The sequence below is a fragment of the Diabrotica undecimpunctata genome, chromosome 5 (genome assembly GCF_040954645.1).
Source record: "Diabrotica undecimpunctata isolate CICGRU chromosome 5, icDiaUnde3, whole genome shotgun sequence".
Classification (NCBI taxonomy): domain Eukaryota; kingdom Metazoa; phylum Arthropoda; class Insecta; order Coleoptera; family Chrysomelidae; genus Diabrotica; species Diabrotica undecimpunctata.
In genome coordinates this window covers 99,158,134-99,173,914 of record NC_092807.1, presented here as the reverse complement: position 1 = coordinate 99,173,914, position 15,781 = coordinate 99,158,134, and the positions used below count along the sequence as shown (strand labels likewise).

General features: G+C 32.3%; 1 protein-coding gene across 1 annotated transcript; it reads right to left on the bottom strand.

Annotated features, from left to right (window-relative positions):
- Positions 1 to 706: 706 nt before the first annotated feature.
- LOC140442385 (uncharacterized) lies at positions 707 to 14,387 on the bottom strand. Its single transcript, XM_072533459.1, has 2 exons — positions 14,255 to 14,387; positions 707 to 1,509 (listed from the first exon to the last, which is right to left on the bottom strand). The coding sequence occupies exons 1-2, from the start codon at positions 14,385 to 14,387 to the stop codon at positions 707 to 709; spliced, it is 936 nt and encodes a 311-aa protein (XP_072389560.1).
- Between the last annotated feature and the right edge of the window lie 1,394 nt (positions 14,388 to 15,781).

Sequence of the window (15,781 nt, the reverse complement as noted above, 5' to 3'; positions counted from 1 at the left end):
GGACTTAATAATACCATCGATAACCCTTTAAAAACAAGCCACTCCGTTGGTAACCCCAAAAGGAATCCGGCAAAATTGGTATAGTTGGCCGTTGGCTTCAAAAGCAGTGTATATTTTCTCTTCATTTTTGATTGGAATTTGATGGTATGCATTTTTAAGATCAATAGTACTGAAGACAGAATATCTTGCTACTTTTCTAACAATATCTTCAACATCTGGGAGAGGATAGGCATCTAAGTAAGTAAATTTATTATTCGTTTTTGAATAATCTACCACCATTCGCTTTTTGTGTGTTTCACATTTTGTAATAAGTACTTGTGCACGCCAAGGAGAGTTGCTTTCTTCTATAATTCCATTCAATAGCAGATACTGTATCTCGTCAGATATGAATTTTATATCTTCAGTTGAAAATTTTCTTGATTTAGTTGCCCTCGGTTTGCCATCATTTGATAGATTGGACCTATAACTACATCAGCACATAAATCTTGAATTATTGATAATTTGACATTTTTATAGGTATGTTCGTTTATTTCTAAATTAACAAAGCAGTGTCCTAAAATAGTCGTTCTGAGTGCTGTTGAAGCCATTATTATGCTTGCATGACTTCTAAATGTTTTCACGTTTATAGACAATGCATAATTCTTACCGATATATGACTCAGAACTACCTGTGTCTATAAAAGTTTCAGTTATATTTCCATTCACCTTTATCTCAGTGAAGCACTTTTAGATAAGCATTGAGGGGCAGCAGCAAGATTTCTAACATTGGAACTAGATGTAGTAGTAGCTAAAACAGCAGCTGATACTGAATTGGGCATCTGAAGCCTACATATCTTGGAAAAATTTCCAACTTTCGAGCATTTCTTACAAACTTTGTCTCTAGCAGGGCATAGGCTACGAGAATGCCTTTCAGTTGATCCACAAAAGTAACATTTCCAACTTTTCACAGAAGCAGAAGTATAATTAGTGTGCTCTCTGGTTTCGGAAGAAATTGCATTAATAATGTGTACAGGAGTTGTATAAGCCTCAGAGTGTTTTGAAGCTGACTCCAGAGACTGGGCTTTCACTATGGCATCTTGCAGAGTAATAGTGTTGTTTTCTAGTAAACGTTGTCTTATGTCATTAGAAAGAATGCCATTAATAAAAGAGTATCTTATATAATCATCTCTATTTTGGTCTGCAGAAACGGCTAGAAAATTACAGTCTTTGGAAAGCACTTTAAGATGTTGAACGTATTGACCTATATTTTCACCAGTTTGTTGTTTTTTTGTCATTAGGATATGTCTGGCAAAAATTTCATTTTTGGGTTTAACAAAAGCTGCTTCGAGAATACTTTTGGCTTCAGAATACTTTCTACAATCAGAGATGAGTTCATAGATATTGTTGCTCACGTAATTTACCAGTAGTTTGAATTTCTCTTCCTCTGAAACATCAATCACAGAGGAAATAAAGTTTTCAAAGGTAGCTTTCCAATGCATCCATTCTTGAGACGATCTAGGAGAGTTAGGATCTGCATCGAATTTGTCTGGTCATAGTAGCTTATCCATATTTGATATTTCTTGTATATTAAATTGTAATGAAATGCAAAACCTTTATAAACTAGGTTTTAATATACAAGAAATTAGCATTGTTTTGTTTGAATGAATAACATGACAATTACATATGACATTAACTAAAACTAAGATGACAAATGACAAACTCAGTTCACAGACCATAGGACAGTATATAAGTAATTTGGATTACATATTATCAATTTTAAAAAAATTAAGTTTAAAGAGGCTTAATATTTGGGGAAAGCACAGCGGGGTTGGTCCCCTAGTGTTGAGATAGCAGTAAGTAAGATAGATGATTCAGTTTTAGAATTGTGTGAAAATAATGGTAATTCGGAGAGCACTAACCGACATGATAATAAAAAGACAAAAAACAATATTCTTATCAGTATACCGACACTGGCTCATTCGAGGTCTATATACAATCAAAAAACAATAACATTGGAAGTTATAGTTTTTTAAAGCTAGCCAAATAGATACATTATAAAAAAATTGAGAATGTACAAAAAATTAATAAAAAAAGGAAAAACCGAATTAGCGTTATTTTTAAGAAAGATAATGTGAATGTGCTAATAAATTCGTTTCAAATTTAGAGGTTAAAAATGATGGATATGAACTCTTTATTCCTGCTAATAAAGTAACTTGTAGGGGTGTAATTTCAAAGACGTTTCAAAAGAAAATCAAAATATGATTCAGGTAAATATATAAATACAGAGACAGTTCCGTTTACCTTTTCAGGAAAACAAATTCCAAAAGAGGTTTCTATATACGGGATTCCCTTTAGGGGAAAGCCATATATGATTCCGGTAGTTCAATGCTATCATTGTTTTCGTTTTGGTCCAATGATTTCACCAAATCATATAGGTCAATAAGCAGTCAGTTTTTCTAGATGTAATGGTGTCTTAACATGCATTTGAGGATTATCTTTATTTCAAACAGGGCAGGTTTGTTTGTTGACGTTAAACAAAATTCGCTTATGAAAATCCGGATCAACGGCAATCTCGTCTTGGAACCACTCACCGAATCTAAGAATCTACGCCTTACTAGTTGGTAATGTAGCTTCAATTCTTGCATAATTAATAAAGTTGGATTTTCTAAGCACAACAAGCAAGATCATTTAGCAAAATCTTCCATAAAGTGGATGGACACGTATCTAACTACTGTGACGATGGCAGATAGACTGATTCTAATCTTCCTGTATGCTACACTCTACAGCAGTAATAACTAGTTCTGCATGCACTGTACAATATGTCTGTGAATGCATATTGTCATTTAGAGTATGTGGTGCAAAAACGTTTAATGGTTAAACGAATTACTTGCTTTGATGGACTATTATGTTGACCATAAAATGGACGTAGCGCCCTATACTCATTTCGAACAGAACAACAATTTTCAAAATAAATTTGTACAATTTGAAAGCGTTGTTCGGGCGTCAAGTCTATTCATGCTGAAATGCCAAACTGAACTCAACATAAATCACTTGACAGCTATCAAAATGGCCGACAGTTAAAAAAGTGTTACCAACTTACATTTCTATGCCTATAAAAAGAAAACAACCTTTATATGTATTTATTTTAATTTTAGTTAATATTTGAATGGTTGGATATATGACACATAAATGAACGAAAAAGGCAAATATTAAAATAAATTGATAGAAAGGTGCTTTAACAAAAACTTTATCTTAATAAATATCTTTACTTCTTCATAATTTACTATCGCGTTCAAATCGCGTAATCTAAATCGGGTCGAATGTAATTTAACTTTTACTTGGTACGAAATTATCGCAAAGTTTGTAATCGTAAAAGTGCTACAGCAAATTAAATTACTTTCTGTCTAAAATTCATGTTCTATTTGAACCGTGGACGTGACAAAAATCAGATTCATTTGCATTAGCTGATGGGGTTAAAAGCTTCCCAGCGACATCATAAAAACTATGCATTTTATAAAACTTTTGTAAATATGGAAGCGAGGACAGCTACTTTATTAATGTAGGCATGTTAAATTTGGACTAGTACGTAACAGTAGTTGGTTACCTGGTATTTCGTTAGTTAGGTTAAATATGTATAGTTAATTTTAAATTTATTTTAAGCTTCCGGACACTAGTAAAGTCCTATCGCTCTAATAGAAGTATTCAAATGCAAATCACACATTTACTGGATAACCACAAAAAAATTCTATGAGCGTGACTATTTCTCAAAGAAAATTAACTGTTATAACAATATGCTAATATTCTCTAAACAACAGGAGGAAGATTATCTTCTTTTTTATGTGCCGTCTCCCTGAGGTTGAATATCATCATCATTATCTTTACTCTATCTACTGCTGCTCTGAAGAGTTCTGTAGAACTGCATTTAAACCAGTCTGTTAAATTCTTCAACCATGACACTCTCCTTCTTCCTATACTCCTTTCTCCTCTTATCTTTCCCTGTATTATCACCCTTAGCAGTTCATATCGCTGTCCCCTCATTACGTGTCCCAGATATTGTAACTTTCTTATTTTTATTGTGTTTATTATTTAGCATTCTTTGCTTATTTCTCGCAATACTTCCGTGTTATTTTTCTTTTGTGTCCATGCTATTCTAAGCATCCTCCTGTAACACCACATTTCTTCACCACAAGGACTGTAACTTATTTATGTGTTCTTGATTTAATGTCCAGCTTTCAAGCCCATATTGCAGTATCGAAAATACGTAGCATCTCAGTGTTCTTACTCTCAGTTCTAATTTAAGGTCTTTGTTGCAGAGAATTGTTTTCATTTTTACAAACGCATTTCTTGCTATTTCTATCCTTGCTCTTATTTCGGTTGTTTGATCATTATTGTCTGAAATCCAGGTTCCTAAGTATTTGTATTTATCAACCCTTTCTATCGGTACATTTCCCAAATGCGTGTTTGTTGATATATTTGTTTTCTTTGTTATTATCATGTATTTGGTCTTTTTTATATTAATTTTTAGTCCATATTTTTGACAAAAACTGTTGGTTTTGTTTATCAGTAATTGGAGTAGTTCAGCAGAGCTTGCCATAATTACGGTGTCATCTGCATATCTTATGTTGTTAATAGATCTTCCGTTAATTATTATTCCTTCACTTTGAGATAGTAATGCTTCTTCAAAAATGGCTTCACCATATACACTAAATAGTAATGGGGACACAATACATCCCTGCCTAACTCCTCTCCTGATTTCAATTTCTGGACTGGGTTCGTTATCTATTACAATTTGTATTCTTTGATTCCAGTAGAGGTTTGTTATTATTCGTAAGTCTCTATGGTCTATGTCTTTTGTCTTTGAAGATTATCTATTATAATATAAAATGGTAATATAAATTTCAAACTTAAGTAGCATTACAAATTTTAAGCATTAACATAATTATTAAGGATAAGGTAGTGATAAACATGGTCACTTTTTTCTCGTCTAATGGCCCATTAAGACATTGTTTCTGAGACAAACTGGACTAGGTAACGTGTAGAAGTAAACGACAAACGGGGTAAACTATTACCATATAAGTTTTATATAAATACCTTGAAATTGGTAAATAGTAAATAATTTTATTTAACTGGTTTTAGAGGAGGTTTTCTTTTACTATTGCGATATAATTAATTTGTAGTCAATCTTTGTATTTCCGCAACCCGGTTGGCGACAAATGTACGAAGAAGATACGGCTGGGTATTTATCCAGTGAAGAGTGATTGTCGAGTCCGACCAAAAATAAGTACCTCTTGTAAAAGAGAATGCTGAAGTGTGGCATAGAGCCGAGCTAGAAGTAAAGCGCCGCATAACTCCAATCGCAGTAACGATATTGAGCTGATGGGGGCTTATCCATAAGGTTACTTTAAAAATGTACTAGATATTTAAACAATTTATCCACAATAAAACAAACTTTCCATGAACAAATTTCATGTTAGCAAAGTATATTGAAAATGCAATAATCTATATTTTAACAAATATGTTTTTGTTGAACAATCATGATATTTATAAAACATAAGAATACCAAAAGACATATAATTACCCTGGACAAATAAACCTATTGATTAATTCAATAAAGGAAATTATTATTCAACTCCATTGTTGAAATTGGAACATCGATTTGCTCTGTATGCAGATAATTTGTATTCATTTCAACTGCTACAATGGCATGTTCTGGCTGTTATTTGACTACAAAAGGATTCCGCTTATTCACGATGAAAGTGAATATCGACATATTAGGTTGAAATTGTCGATTTTCGAACAAGCACAGCATTATTATCCGTCTTGATAATCACTAACAGGTTAGTCATTAAACGATAACAGCTTTTTTATTAAGTTAACAATTGATTAAAAGATAGAAAAATCAATATGTTATTTAAAAGAAAAACTTCTTTTTAATTCATTAAGGACTTCATTAAGAACAGGCCCAGGACATGGAAGTAACAGAAATGAAAAACAGGAAAATAAGGAAAATCGAGCTTTCTTGTATATTAAATAACAAAACGTAAGTTAATTAACACAATTTACAACTGTACTAGTTCCAAAATTCTAAAAAGACAGTCAGAGCCTGAGATGGAGTCCTAGCGCCAATAGATACATTTTTTGTGTCCGAGATAAACTATTTGTTACTCACACTAATGCAGTTAAACTAGTCTGAGATAAGAAAATATGTGACGTGGACATGGCAGGGTCCGAATAAAAAAACCAAGAAACGAGATCGATTTTATCATCACTGACAAGAGTCAAATCTTTGATGTTACGTATCCAGGTGCATCAACGTATTCCTCACTAATTTGTTCTGGATTATTTGAATGGTATTTATATTGTATATAACATCAAGAGTCAACAACCATGTTGGTCTTAGTATGTGCTTATAGATTAACTATTTGTTATGAATTCTTCTTCTTTAAGTGCCGTCTCCCGATTGGAGGTTGGATATCGTCATCACTAAAGCTCGGATTTATAGGCAACAAAAATTGAAGAAAAAGGCGCCTATATAGGCAAAGATTTTTATTAAAAAAGGCAGGAATATTAACATTAAGGCAAAATATAGGCAATAAAGGAATATAACTTATTATTTATTGTATAAAGTGAATTAACTTAATATTAACTTAAGGCAGGTATATTTACACATCATAATCATAACATTAGTATAGATAAACTAGTAACTAAATAACTGAAAATTATTAATTAAACATTGTAACCACTTAAAATTTTATTATTAATAGAAACCAAATGTTTTTCAATATTTTCGGTCTTAAAACTATGTCTTCGATCACTTAAAATTAATTTGTACATTGAAAACGAACGTTCGACATCGACAGATGTAATTGGAGCATATTTCAGAGCGGATAATAAATCTGGCATAATTTGAAATTCCTCGGAAAATGTCCCATTCAAAACTTTAGCAACATTAGATAAAAACGAAAAACCTTCATTCTTGTCGAAAACATATTTCATTTTTTTTTTTTAAATTAATTGACCGTTACTTCCAGGTACCGATTTAATTTTCGTCTTTAAATTATCTATTAATTTTACTGACTCACATAAATTTATCTCTTATTTTTCTAATAAGGTAATTGTGGTAACTATTAATTTATAATTGTCATTGATATAAGCGAGTTCCTGTTTCAATTTGGGATTTTTTAATATTTTTTTTGCTTCTCGAATGACTTCGGAAAAATCATCATCAAATTCTGACATAACTAATTCTATTTCATTGTAGTGTTCAAAGTACAAAAAAAACTGCTTCGAGCCAGGTTCCCCACCATGTAATTACTGGTTTAGGTGGCAAAGGGACACCGGAAGTCTTTCTTTATATATTTGCACCCTCAACGGAGCCTTTACAAAAACTTTTTTCATAAAATTTATAAAATTATTTACCAACGGAAACAGATTTCTTATTTCTTCAGCAATTATATTTACCCCGTGGGCTACACGGTTAGTTAGATAGTTTGTTAAACTATCTTGTATAAATCGACTTATTGTTAAATTGTTTGTTTTTTCCAATTCTTTAACGGCAACTAAATAAGGTTTTCTCGCAAAGTTTTTGTTCAAAATTCCAATCATTAAATTAGCTATATACCTGCCGCATACATCTGTCGTTTCATCCACGATAATATACAAAAAATTGCCCTCTAACTCCCGCTTAATTTTTGAAATACATTCCACATAACATTCTTCCATAGTATGTTTTCTCAATGTACTCTCGTCCGGTAAGGATTTATTAAGATATTTTTCGAAAAAGCATTTAAAACTAGGGTTACTAACTTTATATAGAGGAATGTTGGATGCATTCATCATCTGGCATAAATCAAATTTAAATGCGTCTTCCTCCTTTTTTTTTGAACTGCTTAAACTATCCCGCAGAGATATTTGTGCTAACTTAGAGGAATTCAATTTTTCCAAATTACGTTTATGAAGTACTTTTTTCTACTAGAAATCTGAGAATTAAAAAAAAATAATTAGAATTCTAAAACCGCTTTAGAATTTAGTTATATTGTGGGACGAGAAAAAATAAAACTTACCGATTTGCTGCATGGTTTACAAAATGCTCCATCTCCTTCTAGAGAAAGTTCCAAATAAGGTGCGATCCATAGCCTTAATTTAGATGTCATCTTTTCATACAAATGTCTAAAACGTTTTAAAACGTGCTCTTTGCTTTTCGGTATACGCAACAAAACTAAACTAGGATATAGCAATTTGTGACTAAACTCTGATACAGTAACCGACTGTACAAGTCTCGATCAGGTACATTTTCCTAGAAATCTGTTAGATAAACAAACCATTGATATTTTATTATTGACCCAAAATTTTATTATAGAATGGTTTAGTAATAGAATAATATCATGGGTAGTACCATGAAATTTTAAAATAGGCTTAAAAAGGCACAAATAGGCGGAATTTACGAAAAAAGGCAAAAAGTGCAAAAAACAATTATAATAGGCAAAATAGGCAAAAAAGGCATTTTGCCTATAATCCGAGCTTTAATCATCACTATCTTTACTATATCTACTACTGCTCTGAAGAGTTCTATATAATTGCATTTAAACCAGTCCCTTAAATTCCTTAACCATGACACTCTCCTTCTTCCTATACTCCTTCCTCCTCTTATCTTTCCCTGTATTATCAACCTTAGCAGTTCATATCGCTGTCCCCTCATTATGTGTCCCAGATATTGTAACTTTCTTAGTTTTATTGTGTTTATTATTTCGCATTCTTTCTCCATTTCTCGCAATACTTCCATGTTAGTTTTCTTCTGTGTCCATGCTAGTCTAAGCATCCTCCTCTAACACCACATTTCAAAGCACTGTAACTTATTTATGTGTTCTTGCTTTAATGTCCATATTGCAGTATCGAAAACACGTAGCATCTTAGTGCTCTTACTCTCAGTTCTAATCTAAGGTCTTGGTTGCAGAGAATTGTTTTCATTTTTACAAACGCATTTTTTGCTATTTCTATCCTGGCTCTTATTTCGGTGTTTGATCATTATTGTCTGAAATCCAGGTTCCTATCCTCGATTATCCGTCTCTCTATTAACCGTCACCTCTGTTAACAGTCAGGGTCCATACATAGGTTATATTGAATACATAAGTAAAAATTTATTCATCAATTTATTTTGTTTGAGCATTGCGATAAGCCAAACGAAATTCGTTGAAATGTACACGTGCAGTTATACCACCACCCCCTTTTCTATGTAAATAATTTTTGTTCTTATTCAGGACTTTGGATTAATTTTCAATTTAAATAGGCAGTGATAAAAGATACCGTGCCTGTAGAGTTCTATTTTTAGAATGGCAAGCCGAAAATAAAAACGCACAGCACAATAATCATTACAGTCAATATCTGTGTGTCACCATAATTCAGTTTGATTCAAATTCGAACATTGATTGCGTCACGTAGTCGTTTGATCAATTAAGTTTTGAAAAATGGAGCCTTCACATCTAGATCATCAAAAAGAAAACGTGTTGTTTTGTCAATTGAAAAAAAAAATAGAAATTATTGCAGAACTAAAGAAAAGTGTTTCTGCTGTCGCATTGAGCAAAAAATGTGATGTTCCGAGAACAACAATCAATAATTTAAAGAAAAATGCTGAAGGAATTGAAAAGTATGAAAAGGAATTGAATAGCAATCCTTCATTTAAAGGAAGCAGCGTTTGGTTGGAAAAGTTCAAAGATCGCCACGGTATACGAGAAGTGTAAATCGAAGGTAAAAAATTGAGTGCCGTAAGTATTGAAGTCGTTGACGAATATAAAAAAAATATAGTTGGATACACAAGAAAAAAGCAATAAGTTTTTGTACGGGATCGTTTATTAATAAAAATTGTTCTTTTTGATTGGATGTTCCTTCCGGGGGATTCAGTGAGTCATGTACTTCCTGCACGGAATTTTGGGAATAAGTTGTTTTCTGCCTTTTTACATATGTTTCCAATCAAAGTACATCTTCTATAGTTCGTTTAATTTCGCTGTGTATGAACTTTTCACACAAATTATCCATTACCTTTAACTTAACATCACTACTTAATTTTTGAAATTTAACAGTGTTGCTATATTCAACTACACTGTTACAAATATTTAGTTTAAGCAAATGCTTTGCAACTTCGTTTTACACACTGCCAACGTTTGGTATTATTATCAAGCATTTTATAGAAGTTATACTTTTAATTGTCAATAACTAGCATAGACTTGTCCTTTTCGCTTAACATTTAACTCATTTCATTTTTCTCCGTGATGGACTAGACATTCAAAACGTAAGTAAAGTGATAATATTGACATACTGTTAGTTGCAAGATATTTCGGATCTAATCTTCTAGGTATAGTTGTATAGAGGGTCAAACTTATATACTGATACATTTTATCAAAATTATGGCAATCCCACAAAGTAAAAGAAAAATACATAATTATAAGTAATACTTTTATATTAAAATATATAAAGGGTGTTCCGTAATGGAATTTAGTTTTTGAATAAATGAAACTCCGTTACCGTACATGTTAAAATAGGTTTAATTAACAATTTAAAATCAAAAGAAATGCGGATTTTAATGTTTCAATAAAATATCTTTTAAATGTTGACCGTCTTGTTCCTGGCACTGCTCCAATCTGGATCTTAAGCTAGCAAAAACTCGTTGACACATATTCAAGGGGAATGTTCCCAATAGCGTCTCGAGTACGTTGTTTTAACTGTGCTGTAGTTGCAGGTGGGTCATATACCACACTCTTTAGGTACTCCCACAAAAAAAAGTCCAGCGGAGTTAGATCAGGTGATCGTGGCGGAAAGGGGATATCACCGCTTAATGCGATGACGGTGCCTGGAAACAATTCTCTAACCGCGTTCATCGAAAGAATGGCTGTATGTGGTGCGGCACCATTTTGTTGGAACCAGGTGCCGTCTTCATTATAACCCGAAAAATTCTGTAGTTCGGGGCGCAAAAAATTTCTTATCATGTCGACATACCGCTCGCTGGTTACACTTACATTGCGTTCATTTAAATCTTCAAAGAAATATGGCCCACTTATTCCATGTGCAGACATGCCACACCACACGGTCACTTTTTTAGAATGGAGTTGCTTTTGGTGTAATTGTCGTAGATTCTCATTAGCCCAGTATCGTGATCCTGCTTATTGACGTTTCCATCTAAATGCAAGTGTGCTTCGTCACTGAAAATAATGTCGATAATATAACTTTTTTTACATTTGACTAATTTTAATAGTTCTATAAGTTGTTTTTTTGTGTAAGAATCCATAAAATATATTTCATGTTTTGATAAAAATTTAAAGTTTATTTAAAGCTGGTAAGTTATAAACTGAATACATATGATATATTGTTTTCCGTATAGCTGATAAATGAAAATTCGGTAATACTTGATGGGTTCCAGAATCCTTTCTTTTTTTTTTCGGAACACTGGATCATCTTCGTACACAGTGAATCGTGGCATTGTGTCAAAAAACCGTCCTTTTCACCGCTTCTGATTTAATCATCTTCGAAAGAAGACCTACGAAAGATTTTGTAATTTTACTTTTTAAGGAATTCTGCTCGGAATTCTGTTTTTTATGAACTAATTAATCGGTAAATATGATTAACCTTCCTAATACCCGGTGGGGAAAATTCTCGCCCCAGGTCTAACGTTTATATTAATATTTGTAATTAAGTTTAATCAATCGCTTTGACGGTTTAGGACATTGGTAATTGATGTATTAAGAGTACAAAGAAGTAGTAAAACCCAAAATACCGCGAACAGAAAATTAAATATTCTCGTCGGATTTCGCGGAAATGTATGTGGCGCGAGAATTCGCCTCACGTGGTATCGAGTGTTTTCACGTTCTACAAATATAATTTCATCATTTTAGACGAAAGTTTTGGAAAATGGTTACTTATGACTGTACTATATTAGCAGTTTATTGTAATCTTTCCTTTATGTTTAAAATTCCATTCTTGCTATTACCCAGTGGGAACTTTTATAATTCCCATATTAGCACATTTTTGTCTAGATTCTTTCAAGCATCACTTTCTAGTTGGGATTGTCTATCTAAGGATAACTGTTAAAATAACCTATTTATTTGGCGAGTTTCTAAATGAGACTGTCTTCTGTCTCTGATTTTTAATTTGTTGAATTTTTACTAAACTAAGTATACAGACAATAAAGAGTTAAACATATTGTAACATTTTTTTTTGTGATTAAAATTTTAAATTATTGTTAATTATTTTACCCCCGTGCTGATACGCTCATGGTCGGTTTAACAGAGGCAAAATTTTTAGTGAAACTATCGACTACCTCAAAATACGGAATAACCGACTTATTAAAAACGACGGTTTAGGTAATCCTCGGTTAATTCCTTCCGGCTTTAAGGCCGGGTTCCTTTATGATAAATTTTATAAATATCGTCGGGGTACGTAGTAATGTTTTCTTTCTATAATAATGTAATCAAAAGGATTTTAATTTTCTCATGTCCAATTGCTGGTACCGTTGTTTAAACCGAAACTTTCGGAATTTTTACCTTCTTAGAAATACTACAGGCTGATCTGTCGTTTTTGAGGGGGAGATATCTCACCTTTCTTTGGTAGTTTGGTAAATTTTTGCAGAAGGAAGACCACTTCTGAGTGGACACTCGTTGAGAAAAGACCTACTTCTCGTGGGGCGCTTCGCTCATATTATTGTCTCTGTGTTACCTTCTCTGTGCATTTTCTTTCTAAGTGTGTATACACTTTTCTAATGTAAGCCTGTTGAGTTTTTTGATCTAATATCATATTAGATTAAATATTAGTATAGAGTACCTTTAATTTTAATTAACTTCAGTGCTTGATACAAGTAAGGTATTATAGTAAAGTAAATTAACTTCAGTGAATTAGTGCAGCAGTCACCAGGAATTACTGTAAGTTACCATAATCTTAGTATCTCCACTTATCTGGGCGAATAATATGGTATGGTATCATATTTTTTTTCAATCATCTGGGCGAATCTAAGTTCATCCATGTCGTCACCTGTAGTTGAGAGTAACTACTGATTTTTGCATTCAATTTAAAGAACATGCAATATTTTGTTACGAACTTTCCATCAGCTGCTAAGAAAATTCAATAAATAATAATTACGAACATTTAGTTCTCAATCATTAAATAACAGTGCGAGATAGATAATCAACTTAACCAAGTGCGGTTTGGTTAAATTTTTATTTCGGTAACCTTTTTGTATTCTTGTAAAGTTAGATTTGATTAATTTTTGTTATTTGCTATAATTGTTATACATTTTTAACCCAGTGTCTCGAGATATGCCCATTTAACAGCAAAGAGAGCTTCTATAATCAACTTTGGTTGAATTTTTTTCTTACTCACTCAGGCTCTCTTCGCTGATAATTGAACCTGTGCATTATTATATTGTTGCATTTGTAAAAGTACTTATTATTCATATTACTGCTTACTTTTATATGTACACCACCATTTCATAATTGATGGTGTATTTTTATTACTTGTATGTACATTCAGCTCCCGACATCATTGTGTTGTTGAATAAATTGTTTTTGTTTTATGTATGTATTTTATTTATCGACTTCTAACAAGTTTCCTGATATAATAATAACTCTGAATATTTGCTTATTATATTAAATTATTATTATACCTTCGACCAGTAGAAAGATCAGGCTGATTAAGTTTTGTAGGTAAGTAGGTGGACGAAGTCCACCTAATATATTTATTATTTGTTTATGTATTGTGTTGAGCAAATTTATTTACTAATTAACTGTTGGTATCTTTCCTTGGATTTGGTCTCAGAACCAAAATATCTTTTTTTATCTCTTTTGTTTTCTAAGGTTTCTTAATTTTCTCCTTAAATCCTAAAAAATTGAGTGACGCCCTGTTTCTATCTTATTGTATCTTTGGTAATTTTATCCATCTATCTTTTAGTTTATTTCTGTATCTTTTCTAATATCTCGTATCCTATCTTTACTTATTTCGTCCGTTGGACCCATTCTCAGTTCCAAAAACTAGTTTCGAACCCACGACTCGCTCTCCACCAACCATCTGGCTGCCGTCCGCAGTGTCTCCATTGGTGACCTTTCTAGCACCATCCAAAAAAAAAGGTTTCCGAGGTTACAAAATAATAAGAATAATGGAATACATAGAATCCTTGCTCTTAAAAGTGAATCAAACTACGAGAAGAGGCGAGAAGTCACCTCACCTGGTACTGGTCGTTTTAAAATTCACCGAGTATTAGGACGGTTAACTAAAGAGTATTTTTAACGAGTACTTACCGTTGTAAACGTTAAGCACGATTTGCTTTGCATCGTGTATGAGATGAATATAACCAGAACGTTTTTCAGGTTCAGCCTCGTCTTCACTTCCTGAAATAGTGGCAGGAATGTACAGAACATCGTCACTAATCATTTCTATATCACTTATATTTATAGTTATTACACTGACTTCTGTTCTAAATGAACGACAAAAGAAAAATAAAGTTCTTTTCAAATAAACTTTCTTCTCACAGAAGCCCATCTAGTGATAATTTGATATTAAGTAAACATTATCCTTTTACCTAAATAAAATTCCATTAAATTTCCAATCTCTTATAAACACTGGCTTTACATACATAGAAATTTGTAATTCTGAATTCCAAGTATAAATGCAATTAACTGATTAAATTTAAAATAGGTACACAAAATTATGCTTAAAATTTTATTGACCAATCGTTAACAACTCAAAATTGAAATACGTACCTGGCTACACCTACTTTGTATTATTTAAAAAAAGTACATTTAAACTTTGGATATAATTTAAAATTGAACCTAATGTAACGAAAGACTAAGGGTGACTATTCGTTACAGCATTAAGGGAGTAGTCATTTTGTGCTTGATATCGGCCCAGTCTCTTAATCTGGGGAATTCCATCCGAATTATCTTGCAACAGATACTACACACCACCCCTATTCCTTGTAATAAAATTTAAGGTAAAGAAACCCAATCAAATATTAATTGAACAAGGGAATATGGGCTCTAACTTCATAATACTTTCAATAACATCCTCTATTTACTCTGATCCTGGCTATTCATTATTATTCATTGTATACCTACTAGAGGTATTTTTAAACTATTCTAATAAATATATGGCCGGAACCAATTTACCCGTGACTCTCTTCTGTAGGGTATTAAAATCTTACCGCCAGATCGAATTTACCTGTGGCCTTAAACAATTGGCTCCCGATGTTGGTTGATGTTACATAATCACTTCCAACTTTCTGATGGGTAGTTATATTGCTACAGTTTTATAAACTTATTTATAAGAAATGTGAACTGGAAGAAGGGAAAACCAACATTAAAAGTGCATCCTAAACTAAAACAATTTTTAATTGAAGGTGATTACTTGGCAACATCGCACTTAACGAAGCCCTTAACGATAACTTTTCAACTAAATCATATTCCACTTATCAATTTTGCAGAGGCGTACCCAAAAAATTTTTAATTATTTATTTAAACACATAAGTAATGAAGTTAAAATTAAATCGAAATTAAAAGAACGATATAATTATTAAATTATCATGTTTTTTTGACAGGTACCTTGTTGTCTAACAAATTAAAGTAAAATTTTATTAAAATCGTAGACTAATTTTCGAAACCAAATTCAAGAATTCCGCTTTAATCTGTGCCTTCTTAGAATTGCAAGACAAAACAGACGTTGATAAAGATGTTAAGAGAGATATGGGGAATCTAAAAATTGCATTCCACAACATATCTCCTCAACTAAGCAAAATTCTTAGCGAATTGGTTTCTAGTACTCGTACAGAG

Bases quoted from the DNA above. Each gene is read 5' to 3' on its own strand.
- LOC140442385 (XM_072533459.1), bottom strand. From the start codon at position 14,387: ATGATTAGTGACGATGTTCTGTACATTCCTGCCACTATTTCAGGAAGT. The intron at 1,510-14,254 runs GTAAGTACTCGT...AATTCGATGCAG, and splicing joins CGTGCTTAACGTTTACAACG to ATCCTAACTCTCCTAGATCG.